This window comes from Dermochelys coriacea, chromosome 14, assembly GCF_009764565.3.
Source record: "Dermochelys coriacea isolate rDerCor1 chromosome 14, rDerCor1.pri.v4, whole genome shotgun sequence".
In the NCBI taxonomy this organism is placed as follows: domain Eukaryota; kingdom Metazoa; phylum Chordata; order Testudines; family Dermochelyidae; genus Dermochelys; species Dermochelys coriacea.
In genome coordinates, this window is record NC_050081.1 from 2871633 (window position 1) to 2884668 (window position 13036).

The 13036-nt window shown below is 64.0% G+C and overlaps 1 protein-coding gene across 3 annotated transcripts in view; it reads right to left on the reverse strand.

The window, feature by feature from the left end:
- The window catches only part of AATK (apoptosis associated tyrosine kinase), a 58747-nt gene that overhangs the window by 12589 nt on the left and 33122 nt on the right, over positions 1-13036 (reverse strand). For 2 of the 3 annotated variants that reach the window (XM_038372190.2, XM_043496355.1), the window contains exons 3-10: positions 12585-12726; positions 10562-10641; positions 9414-9532; positions 8366-8453; positions 7266-7399; positions 4028-4112; positions 1822-1943; positions 205-354 (exon numbers count right to left, since the gene is read on the reverse strand). In XM_038372190.2, coding sequence (XP_038228118.1) covers positions 205-354; positions 1822-1943; positions 4028-4112; positions 7266-7399; positions 8366-8453; positions 9414-9532; positions 10562-10641; positions 12585-12726 — 920 coding nt within the window. Of the gene's footprint in view, positions 1-204; positions 355-1821; positions 1944-4027; positions 4113-7265; positions 7400-8365; positions 8454-9413; positions 9533-10561; positions 10642-12579; positions 12727-13036 lie in introns of those variants that run through there. The other variant, XM_043496356.1, reaches the window with a different exon arrangement.

Consider the following 13036-nt stretch of genomic DNA (forward strand, 5'->3'; position numbering starts at 1 on the left):
CGGGCCCCTCAATGCACCCCTGCCCAGAGCCAGCCCGGGAGAGAGGAACCGGAGAGGAAGGGAGGATAGGAGGATAGGACAAATAGGAGAGTGTTCGGCAAACAAGTTGCTAGCATGCGGGTCGGAGGCTCAGGCAGGCAAAAATCTGCCACCCTCCGGCAGCAGCTGGCAACTCCACCCCGGTGCCCGCAGGGCGCTCCTCACCAGCGCTCAGACAGCAACAGCTTCAGCTGGGGTTTGGGCAATTTGAGCTGCTGCTCCTTGATGGCGTAGGTGAGCACCTGCCGGTCGGAGTAGCAGTAGTAGGGCTGGTTGCCCAGCTCAAACAGCTCCCAGATGGTCACGCCCAGAGACCTGCAGAGACAGGGATGAGTGTGTATCCTGGCAGCACAGCAGGGTGGGGGACAACCACCAGCAGAGAGGAAAGGCCAAGGGAGGTACATGCCCCAGCTGGCCCCACTGACCTGGGCAAGACTCAGGCCTCTGGGTTACACATGGGCAAGGCTGTCTGGAGATGGAGAAAAGAGGCCAGCTCCCCAGCTGGCATGAATGGGCCCCATTCCACTGGAGTCCATGGGCCAGATCCACCGTGATGTGAACAGGCCCTGCTCCATGGGGGTCATCCGGCCAGATCCCCACCTGGCGTGAACAGGCCCCGCTTCACTGGGCTTGTCTTATCAGGCAGCTGGGGATCCATCTCGGATTTTAAGGGCAGGTGGCGCCATTCAGATGACCCATGCTGACCTCCTGCAAAGCCCTGGTGTGACAAAGCGGGACTGTTCTTAATGTATCCTCTGAATATTGTGGGTGTGCCTCAGTTTCCCCTATGCAGTTCTTAAGTATCTAGGGGGTGGGATAAGGGTGGATGATCGTTGCAGAGCCCTACAGGGCAGGTGTGTGCAGGGGTCTGGACACAGAGAATGGCCGACACCCTGTTTCCTGGCAACTGATGGCCTGGGCCCTTCACCCCTGCAAGGTGAGAGCTAAGGGGTTGGAGAACAAAGGAATTAGGTGACCTCCTGGCCTGGGAAAGGGACAAAGCCCAGAGGAGGTGGGGCTGGAGAGAGTCAGTTTGGGGCTGGCTGGGGACATGGAGTGAAGTGCAGACAGGGTTGTCTGGTTCACTGCCCCCCAAAATGGGGGGTCCTGTTCTCTGCACCTACAAGCTCTGTGTTAGATCATGTTCCTGTCGTCTAATAAACCTTCTGTTTTACTGGCTGGCTGAGAGTCCTGTCTGACTGCGGAGTTGGGGGGCAGGACCCTCTGGCTTCCCCAGGACCCCGCCTGGGTGGACTCGCTGTGGGAAGCACACGGAGGGCAGAGGATGCTGAATGCTCCAAGATCAGACCCAGGAAGGGGGGAGCCGGGTGAGCTGTGTGTCCTGCAGACAGGCTGCTCCCAGAGAGGAGACTCCCCCGAGTCCTGCCTGGCTTCGTAGGGAGCAGTCCAGAGCATCGCCCGGGGACTCCATGACACCTGGCCTCGGACCATCCCCAGCTACTGTGCCCCCGATGCCCACCCTGCTGGGGCTGAGGACATGCATAGGCCCTTGTGACTCTCCAGGATGGGAGGCCCATCGATGCCCTGCGGGGTCCATATGGGAGTGGCAGCCCTGCCCTGTCGCCCACCCCACACCCCAAGGGCTCAGCCCCACCTACCAGACCACGAGGCCCTGACACATCCTGACCCAGGACACAGGCCTGACTCCACCCGCACGCTGGCTGAGGGCAGGGTCTGAGTCACTCGCACACAGGCGGGGGCTGGGGGAGGGCAGGGGCTGCTGGCCGCCTGGCTCGTGCCCCGCCTGGGCCCTGCGCTCACCAGACGTTGCTGGATTTGGTCTGGTCCACAATGAGCAGGTTGCCGTGCACCTCGTCGATGAGCTCGGGCGCAATCCAGCGCAGCGGCACCCACAGCTGGTCGGCCGTCACGAAGTAGTCACCCTGCCAAGCATGCGGGGTCAGCGCGAGAAGAGAACGTCAACCTACGCGTGAGGGGCTGGCACGCCCAGGTGTGACAGCAGCCCCCCAGCCCCGGGCCCCTCTTCCCCCCAATCCCCCTCCACTCTCCTCTGGCCCCTCCAGCCCCCTGCTGCCCCGGGCCCCTCTTCCCCCCATCCCCCTCCATCCCCTGCTGCCCCGGCCCCTCTTCCCCCATCCCTCCTTGCCTCCCCCAGCTCCTGCTGTCCCGGGCCCCTCTTCCCCCAGCCCCCCAGCCCCCTGCTGCCCCAGGCCCCTCTTCCCCCCATCCCCCTCAACTCTCCTCTGGCCCCTCAGCCCCCTGCTGCCCCGGGCCCCTCTTCCCCCATCCCCCTCCAGTCCCCTGCTGCCCCAGCCCCTCTTCCCCCTTGCCTCCCCCAGCCCGCTGCAGCCCCAGGCCCCTCTTCCCCCCATCCCCATTCTACCCCAGGCCCCTCTTCCCCCCAGCTTCTCCCAGCCCCCTGCTGCCCCAGGTCCCTTTCCCCCCATCCCCCCAACCCTCTGTTGCCCCAGGCCCCTCTTCCCCCCATCCCCCCGCCAGCCCCCTGCTGCCCCAGGCCCCTCTCTTCCCCCATCCCCTCCAGCTCTCCTCTTCCCCCCAAAGCCCCCTGCCTCCCCATTTCCCCTCCACTTTCCCCTTTTCCCACAGCCCCCCCATCCTCCTCCAGCTCTTCCCTGCCAGGCTCCTGCTTCCCCCTTCCCCCAGCCCCCACCCAGCTCCTCTTCCCCTGCTTCATCTCCTCCCCAGCTCCTCTTTCTCCATTTTCTCCCTTCCCCTGCCCCTGCTCTCCTGGCTACTGCCTCTCCCCCCAACCCCTTCCCTCCCACACCTCCTCTGCCACTTCTCACCCCACGATCCCCAGCCCCGTCCACTGCCTCTCCTTCAACCCCCCGATCTTCGCACCTCTCCTCCTCCCCCAGCCTCTGGCCTCAGCCTCTCCTGTGCCCCCACCACATCCTCCTGCCACTGCCCCCACCCCTGCCCGGCCCTCTGCTGCCCCCACTGACCCCGCCCGGCCCTCTGCTGCCCCCGCTGCCCCCTTCTCCCCCCAGCCCTCTGCTGGCCCCCCATCCCCCTCATCCCAGCAATTCCAATCCCCCGGGGCTGACGCGACCTGCCCTGCAGACAGCCACTTGCCCTGGGTGCCAGGCAGATGCAGGTCTCCAGGACTCAGCTGGCAGGTGAGGTCTGAGCTGCTGCGAACCCCAGGGAGAGGAAAAGGTGCAGCAGGGATCTGCCCCCGCACTCCATGACTTAGGGGAGCAGACCCTGCCCTAGCCTGCGCCCCAGCCTCTGCGGGTAACTGAGGCATAGCTGCCCCAGTCTCTGCTGGGCACTGTTTAGCTTAGGAGGGAGGAAGAGCATTGCCAGCTGCTGTGTGTGGGAGAACCCCCCCTCTGAGTCACACCAAGCAGTGTCTGCCTTGCCCGGAGGGGGAGCGTAGGAGGTTCAGACATACCCATTTCCAGGCCCCTCTCTCCAGGAAGAGGAGAGGAAGCAAGCCGAGACCCGAAAGCCCCATTCCCAGGACAAAAAGAAAAGGAGTACTTGTGGCACCTTAGAGACTAACAAATTTATTAGAGCATAAGCTTTCGTGAGCTACAGAAAGCTACAGAAAGCTTATGCTCTAATAAATTTGTTAGTCTCTAAGGTGCCACAAATACTCCTTTTCTTTTTGCGAATACAGACTAACACGGCTGCTACTCTGATTCCCAGGACACTGGGCGAGGAAACTGACAGACGGGGAAACTGGCAATGAATCCCAAGTGCTCAGAGTAACCAGCCTGAATGGACCCAGCAGCCAGGGCCTGGCCCAGGGCTCCCATCCTCCAACACCCGCCCCCCCCCCACCCCTGCCCTACAACAGTCCTGTCCTGCTACAGTAACCCCAGCTCCCGAGTTAGCTCCAGGTCCCTGAGCCTCGGTGCAGTTGGCAGCTCTGGGCTGGGAGGATGCCCCAGGCCTGAGACCAGGTCATCCCACAGAGCCTGGGTTCCAGCAGGTGCAGGGTCATGCGGAAAGCCACCCCCTCCCAGCCCAGACTTACTTTGTACTTGCAGTGAGAGAGGCCGTAGTCCCCGATTTTGACGGTCAGGTCAGCAGTGAGTAAGCAGTTCCGCAAAGCCAGGTCGCTAGACAAAGGAAATGCACAGCTGCTGTTACACAACTACAGGCACGCCGGGGCGGTGGAGTTCACATGCGGGGCTGAGCCACCACCAGTTGGGGTGAGGGTGCAGGGCAAGCAGCAGCCACCCAGGAAAGGGTGGGGAACGGCCAGAGGGGCCTGAACAAACTGGTGGGGAGACTAAGGAGGAGGAGTGTCAGGGTTCTGGATTTGAACCCATTCCACGGGGAGGTGGGGAGTGAGGTGGGCCCAGACTTTGGCCAGAGGCAGTTCATGTCAGATGGCTGAGCAGACGGAGACAGCAGGGATCAGGCTGTAACTCACTGGCTATTGCAGGGCATTCCAACCATCAGCCACCAAATACATTGCAGGGAATGCTAAGCCTCCAGCCGTCCATACCTCCCTCAGCTGCAGCCAAGTAGCATGGAGATTGCCTGGTGTGATGAAGCAGGACTGTTCTTAATGTTTCCTCTGAATAGTGTGCGGGTGCCTCAGTTTCCCCTAGGCAGTTCTTAAGTATCTAGGGGGTGGGATAAGGGTGGATGATCATTGCAGAGCCCTACAGGGCAGGTGTGTGCAGGGGTCTGGACACAGAGAATGGCCGACACCCTGTTTCCTGGCACCTGATGGCCTGGCCCTTCCCCCCTGCAAGGTGAGAGCTAAAGGGTTGGGGAACAAAGGAATCAGGTGCCCTCCTGGTTTGGGAAAGGACAAAGCCCAGAGGAGGGAGGGCTGGAGAGAGTTTCAGTTTGAGGCTGGTTGGGGACATGGAGTGAAGTGCAGACAGGGTTGTCTGGCTCACTGCCCCCCAAAATGGAGCCAGCTGAGGGGTCCCGTTCTCTGCACCTACAAGCTCTGTGTTAGACCATGTTCCTGTCATCTAATAAACCTTCTGTTTTACTGGCTGGCTGAGAGTCCCGTCTGACTGTGAAGTTGGGGGGCAGGACCTCTGGCTTCCCCAGGACCCCGCCTGGGCGGACTCGCTGTGGGAAGCGCACGGAGGGGCAGAGGATGCTGAATGCTCCGAGGTCAGACCCAGGGAGGGGGGAGCCGGGTGAGCTGTGTGTCCTGCAGACAGGCTGCTCCCAGAGAAGAGACTTCCCCCGAGTCCTGCCTGGCTTCGTAGGGAGCAGTTCAGAGCATCGCCCGGGGACTCCGTGACACCTGGCAACCTACCTCTGCCATTTCCTAACATACCGCTGTGACACACTCCACACAGAGTGCATGAATGTGCATGCATGTGTGTGAGGGGGCATCTGTGTGTACGCACGCATGTATATATGTATGGGTGGGGGCATGGGTGTATGTATGAGTGCAGCTGTATGCACAGGTGTATGTATGTATGAGTGGGTGTATGCACACATGCGGATGGGAGGGTGAGGGGGTGTGTGTGTCTGTGCACGTGTGGGTGTGGGTGAGGAGGGTGTGGGCATGTATGTGGGGGGGGCATGGGTGCGTGCCTGTGTGGATGAGGCAAAGGGGGATGTGGGGGGGGGGGTCGAGGGTGTATGTGCACGTGTGTGTGTGTATGTATATGTGTATATATATGTATCTGTATATATGTGTGTGTGTGTGTGTATGTATATATATATATATATGTCTGTGTGTGGGGGGGGGGGGTGGGGGGGCCAGGAAGGGGGTGTGTGGAAGGGGTGTGTTTGCATATGTGGGGGGGTGCATGGGGGGCATGAGTAGGTGGCAGAGTGTGTGTGTGTGTGTGTGTGTGTATGGGGATGTAGGCATGTGTGTGGGTTGGGACGTGGGTGTATATGCATGTGGGGGGGGCAAGGAGCGGGGGTGTGTGTGCGTGCAGGGGGGGCGAGGGTTGTGTGTGTGTGTGCGTGTGCATGTGGGGGCGAGGGTGTATGCATGCGACCCAGGCAGGACCGCGTGGGGAGCAGGCGCAGATCCTAGGCTGCAGGTGTCTGGTTCGAGTCCAGCTCTGCACAGCTTAGCGGGGATTAATGTTGTCCCAACTAACTAGGCTGGCCCTGCTGCTGCCCTGTAGAGACCCACAAGGGTCCATTCACCAGCAAGAAATAGCGACGGGGGGGCACTGGGCACCCAGGAACTACCTCTGCCAGGGCCTCTGGAGAGCAGCGCCAGAGGCCCTGGGCACCCGCCAGGCGGTGGGCAGCGCTGGGAGGCAGAGGCAGCGAGGCAGACCCCGCCCGAGGCTCCGTGCAGGACCTGCCAGCGCAGGGCACAGGCTGTGGCAGGTGAGACGGATCCGACGGCCCCAGAAGCCAGCGCTCAACCTCTTCAACAAAATCACTGATGCTGGAGTCTCCGTGTGCAACTCACTCAGCACCAGGATATTGTTGGGGAGGAGAAGCCAGAGGGCGGCGGGTGGACCAGGTTTGAGAAGAGGAACCCCAGAGTCCTGGGCGAACGGCAGTGCCATGTTGCTGCTACGCTGGGGTGAGACCCCCTCGGCCCCCCAGCCAGCGGGTGGGGGTGGAAAACCATGGGCTGAGAGTCATAGGGCAAGCCGCATGCAACCCCTGTCCCCCCAGTCGCCAGGCTGGGGACTGGACATCCCCCACCTCACGCCCACCCCCAGACATGCCAGGCTGAGGACTAGACATGCCCCTCCACACACCCCTCCCCCATGTTAGGCTGCCCCCCACATGCCAGGCAGGGGACTGGACACCCCACCCTCACACCAGGCCAGGCCAGCCCCACCACCAACCCCTCTTCCTGTTTGGCCCATGTCCTCTAGCTGCACGTGCCGGGGGGAATCGCCAGCCCCCAGGCCTCAGCATGGGAAGCACCTTTACTGCAGTCTCTGCTCACAGCCTGGGCCCAGGGGCGTCACGTCGCGGGCCCAGCAAACCCAGGGGTGGCCCCTGAGAGGGCCCTGAGCCTTGCTGATGGGGAGGAGGTGGTCGGATGAGGCTGCATAGGGTACGGGGGAAGTTACAAGGCCTTTCCAGCCCCTGCTCCCCCGGCCCCAGTCCTCAGTCCTGCCCCCCCAAGCCCTGGTCCTCCTCCCCACCCAGTGTGGAGCTCTCCGCCTGTCCCAGGGGGCATATCCGCAGGGAGCTGACGGTTTCTGGAGCCATGGGTGCCGGGTGGCAGGGGCGGACGATGCTCAGGGCCCAGTAGTTAGGGCAGGGGAGTGTTTGTGGTGCCCCTGCCCGCAGCGGCCCAGCCTCACCTGTGCACATAGTGGTTCTTGTGCAGGTGCAGGATGCCGCAAGCCACTTCGCAAGCCATTCTCTGCAGGGTGAGGGGGTCGGGGGCCATGGAGTCGGCCACCTGGCAGCTCCGCAGATAGCCCTTCAGGTCGCCCTGTCATGGGAGCAGCAGCTGTCACCGTCCCTGAGCCTGGCCCCACTCTGTGGCCCCGCGCCACCCTGCCCCAGGGAGACCCCAAGGGCCCCACACACCATCACAAAGGGGGGAGCAGCCGCGAGCGGAGCTGAGTGCATCAGGGGATCGAGGGGGCGTCAGGGCAGGGGAAGAGCTGGAGCAGACCAGAGGGCCTGGCCCAAAATGGGTTTGTGTGTGGGGGGGAGAAATAAACCTCCCCAGTCCCCTGCCCACGAGCCACAGGCAATGCCTGGGCCATCTCCAAACACCCATCTGTGGGGTGGGATGTGGCACAGGGGCAGCTGCCCACCAACACCCCCCATGGGTTCTCTCCCCACATGGGGATTGGGGGTCTGGAAAACCCAGCAAGGCTGGGGCTGCCCCACGCAGGCAGATCCACCGCTCCGCTGCGATCCCAGCTCCCTGGCGTGAACCGCATCGCCCCAGCCGCATGGGGAGCCTGCCAGCGCCGGACGCCATAGGGATCACCTGGGGGCTTCTCGGACCCCCATTAACAGCCTGGGCCTTGTGCTGCCTGCAGGGATCCGCCGCGGCTGTGAGCTGGCGCGAACGGCTCTGTGGAGACACCAGCCATGTTCTCGCTCCCTGGAGCCTCACTAACCCTGCTACCAAATGAGGGGCAGGCGTCCCCACCCCTCCTGGCATTCCCCTCGCTTTAACCTGTGGTTCAGCAGAGGAAACAAGCCAGCCCCGAAGCTGTGGGGAGCTGAGATTCACCAATGCTGGGGCGTGAGGGGGACCCAGCGCGCTAAAGTGGGGCCAGAAATAACCTGCTCTGGACACAGTGTTTGCCGCTGAGTGTTTGCAGCAGCAGCTGGGCCCGGGTGACCCTGCAGGGTGCCAGCCCCAGCCGTGGAAAGCAGCAGAGAGCCCAGGGGGCACCTGGCCCAAAGAGGGAGGAGGGTTTTAAAGCAGGCGACATACCAGCGGGCAGAACTCCATGACCAGCAGGTAGGGCGTCACCTCGGCGCACTGGGCCAGGCACTGCAGCAGGTTCGTGTGCTGGAGAACCCTGCGCAGGGAGGGGAGAGAGGAACGGAGATTGCAAACCAGGGTTGAGACAACTTCCCTGTCATCTCTGGCCTGGGGCAGGCGGGGGCTGCGGGTCGGCTGGAGGGGCACTGGCAGAGCTGTGTGCGGGGAGCCCAGCGCTGGGCTAGCAGAAAGAAACCTTTTCAGAGAGCTTTCTCCTTGTCACACAGCCCGCACAATGCATCACTGGGGGCGGCAAGGAGCTCTCTGTGACCCATCCCCATGCCAGGCCTGTCTGGGCAGAGAACAAATGGGTACCGGGAAGTGCCAGCCGCCCCGACAGGACCCACAACAACAGGGTGTTTGTTCATCTCTCAGTGTAAAGTTGACGGCTACTCCAACCCCAGCCCCCCCAGATCGGTCAATGCCCCTCAATCCCAACCCGCAGCCCCGCAGCTACTGTAGGCCAGATCCCCCCAACCCCAGATCTGTCGATGCTCCTCAGTCCCAACCCCCAGCCCCCCAGCCACCGCAGGCCAGCTCTCCCCTGCCCCCACAGACACACTTCCCTGTCAGTGCCCCTGCATCCCAAACCGCAGCCCTCCAGATTAGTCCAGGCCTGGACTCCTGCCCAGCTCAGCCACCCCTCGGTCCTGCCCAGCCCCCCGGAGTTTCCTCCCAGGAAGTAAACACAGACTGGGGCTGATTCGTGAGATGGTTTGGGATGGGCCCAGTTTGCTCTGATCTAGGCCCAGACCCAACGTGCTGCCCGTGAGCAGAGCCTGGAGACCAGGACAGGTGCAGACGGCAGCCACCCTCAGATGGTGGCTCAGGGACGGCCAGGCTGGGAAAGGGCCTCTCTGCACCACGCTGCCAGGCTCAGCCGCAGAGGGGCGCCTGCCTGCTAGCGGCTCTGCACCCCTGGGAGCCTTTCCTTGCGTGGCAGAGACACCGGGGCCAGAGCGGGCACTGTGCTGGCAGCGGCAACCCCAGGGCCTACCTGTATGGCTGGGCTTCCTCCAGGAACTGCATCTGGTCCTGCACGCTGGCGCTCACCTTCAGCTCCTTCACCACCACCTGGCTGCTGCTGAGCCCCGAGTTCACCTCCCCCAGGAACACCTAGGGACGGCAGCGCACTTCAGCCCTGTGCCCCCATCCTGTGCCTTGCGGCAGGTTCCTGTCCTGGGCCCACGTCCCTGCGCCCCTTGGCACGTTCCGTCCTATGCCCCGCGGCATGTCCCTGTCCCGCGCCCCCGTCCTGCACTCTGCGGCACGTCTCCATCCTGCGCCCCACGGCGCGTCCCCGTCCTGCGCTTACATCCCTGCGCCCACGTCCCTGGGCCCCGCAGCACGTCCCCATCCTGCCTTCACGTCCCTGCGCCCCGCAGCACGTCCCCATCCTGCCTTCACGTCCCTGCAGCCCGCGGCACGTCCCCATCCTGCCCTGATGTCCCCATCCTTTCCTCGTGTCCCTGCACCCATGTCCCTGTGCCCTGCAGCACATTCCCCATCCTCCCCTCATGTCCCTGCACCCCATGGTACGTCCCCTGCCTGCTCCCACTTCCTCTCCCTGCACCCCATGGCACACCTACTCCCTGTGCCCATGGCATCATGCCCTGCAGTATGTCCCTCCCCACCCCCACGTCCCCTCTCTGCACCCATGTCCACGCCCTGCCCTTGTTGCTGAACCCGCTTCCCCCTCTGTGGGCCATACATGTCCCCTCCCCTCACCCCTTCCTACCCCATCACTTCCCCACACCCCTCCTGTTCCTGCATCCCCACATCCTCCCCCTGGCACACCCCCTTCCCCAGAGATGGGCTCCTCTTTCCCTGCAGGGGCACATTCCCCTCCTGAGACCGGCACCCACCCCCCCAGTCTCCCCTTCCCCAGTCTCCAAGGCTTACTGCGGGGCAGTCTGGGCAAGGATGCCAGAGCCACAGTGGATCCCAAACGCTCACGCGCAGCTGGGGAGCCAGGGGATGGAGCAGCTGGTGCTCAGACACAGCCCCACATGGGCTCTGGGGCCCACCCCCACGCAGCTACTGCTGTGGGGGTGAATCCCAGCCTGGGCTTGCGTCCCTCGAGGAGCCCTTCCTGGGCACAGCCTGCCCCCTCAGACAGCCCACCCAAGAGAAAGACGTGCTCACCTTCCCAAACCAGCCATGCCCGATCTCCTTCAGGTAGAGGAGGCTGTGCCGACCCAGATCCGTAGACTTGAGCAGCTGCACTGTAAGAGAGCACATCCAGCTAGCTGGGCATCAGCGCTCCCGGTGGCCTGCCCCGCCGGCCTGCCAGCCAGGTTACCCGCGACTCCCAGCCGTGCCCAGCTCGCCCCCTCCTGCCATTTGGCGCCAGGCCCTGTGCAGCCTCCTGGTGGTCATCCATCGGCCCAACGGCACAGCCTCCTGGGCTCCAGCTGGCAGCGGTGCAGCATCAGGCATGGCCTGGCAGCATTGTCCCTGGCGCAGCAGGTACCGTGGCAGGCTCCAGCCCCTCACACCCTGCAACGCGGCACCGGGCGGACCTGCAGACCAGGGGCGTCGGCCAGCGCCTCCGGGAGGGTAGCAGGTGTCAGTCATGGCCCCTCCATGCCCAGGAGCCGCTCCCCACTGGCATTCCCCACCACGGGCCGGGAGCCGTCTGCCCCAGCGGAACAGCCCTTTCCCACTGAGCTCTCCCCAAGGCGGCAGCAGGTGGAGGGCTGCCCCTCCTCCCCCAGGAACCCACAGCCCAACAGGAGAGTGGGGGGTGAAGTCAGAGCGAGCTGGCGCCCTGCATCCCAATTCAACCACCCAAGCCAGCAGCTGTGGGACATCTAGCATTTAGCCCCCCCGCCACTCCTCCTGCCCAGCCCTGCCCAGCGCTGGCTCCCACCCTCCCCCCACAACAGAATCCCAGCATTCCGGCCCCACGGAAGGCAGCAATGGGCCCATTGTTGGGCAGCATCGCGCCGCCCTGCACCGCTCCGGCCACGCCAGACACTGGGGCCATTGTCCAAGCCCCAGTGAGATCAGCTGGGGCAGCGCCCGGCACAGCAGAAGAGAGGGACGGGGGGTGAGGGCGGTGTCTCTGGGGCAGCGTTTGTTGGCTCCTCGCCCCGCCCGGCGAGCTCAGAATTCTTCTCCCACTCACAGGCCTGTTTACCACGGCCAGGGGGGCAGCACCAGGGAAGGAATTTGGGGCCGTGGGATGAACTCAGAGAGTGCCTGTGTCTCCAGGGGCCTGTGCCAGGACAGGAGCCCAGTGTGACCTGCCTGCCCAGGATACCAGTTCCCCCTCCAGCCAGCGCAGGGCTGTGGCTGAGGCCTTCCCTCCCCCAAACTGCCCGGCCTGGAGCGCTCCTCCCAGGCCCCCTCAGCACCAGGGCTGGTCAACCCAGGCTGCTCCCCTGCACTGGCACTGGAGAAAAGGCCTGCGGGAGGCTGGTCAGAGGGGGCTGCGTGCCAGGAGACGGGGCCCCTAGGGCCGGCTGCCCCTCCTACTATGGGCCAAGACCAGCTCCTCCTGGGCATGCATCTGGGCACATGTGATCCCTGCGCCCCCGTAGGGAGAGCTTCCCCCACAAAAGCAATCCTTTATCCCAGGTGTGTCCACCAGGTGGTGCCATTGAGCCACGGGCCAGGGCACCCGCATCACGGGCCAGGATCCCGGGATCCCCCCCAAGGCAGGAAGGCAGGGGCCAAGAGCGCCCTCTGCAGTGGCCAGGTAACACTCTGCGTGCCAGCGGCTCGGGGGCAGGACAGCCCCCAGTAAGCCCCAGCCAGCTCTGCTCCCCTGGGTGGGGGCTGCAGGCAGTTGTTGGACTCGCCCAAAGAACTGGGGGGGCGCAGGGAAAAGTCAGCACCCAGCGACTCCAGGGAGAGGCCTCGGAGCCAGCCTGAGGAAGGGGCAGCTGGCCATGCGGTCACAGTGTCTCCGCCTCCCTGCCTCAGAGCAGAGACGGCTCCATCCCCACCTTACACAGGTGCTCATGCCGTGTGCATGGCAGCCGCGATCACGGCGGGCACTGGCCAGACCCCCCAGGTGGCTGCGGCCCCGCTCCTTGAGCAGGACGGGGAGCGCTGTCCTGGCAGGGCAATGCCACGAAGGCTCCCAGGGAGCAGCAGGATTCGAAGCTGCAATCCACTCAGGAACTGCAGCCGCCCGCCCCCACCTCGCCCCTCACCTTACCTGAGCGACCTGGCTGCTTGGCCATGGGGAGTGATACCTCGGTGAGGGGCAGGATGTAAACCTCAGGGCCATTCTGTGTGGCCGGGGAGCCCTGCACCGAGAACTCGGTCACGTAATCTTCTCCCTCAGCATTCTCAAACTCCTGGCCCGGGCACAAAGCAGAGGGCAGAGGGTCAGGAGGGGCAGACATGGGCACAGAGCTGAGCGCGCCCATGCACTCCCCCCCCACAGCTTCCCTGCCCCTCTCAGCACGCCACGGAGCTGGCAGGAGAGGAGAGATGTGAGGAGCCTGGCATGCCCTCACACGCTCCTCTCCCTTTCCTCACGCCCCACGCCCGGCGGATCTGTCAGGCTGTGGGCTCCTGCTGGGCCCCTCGCGTGTCTGTACAGCACCCGGCGCACCTTGGGGGCTGCCCAGCCAACCGTTTTCTGTCGCACCCACACAGAGTGTC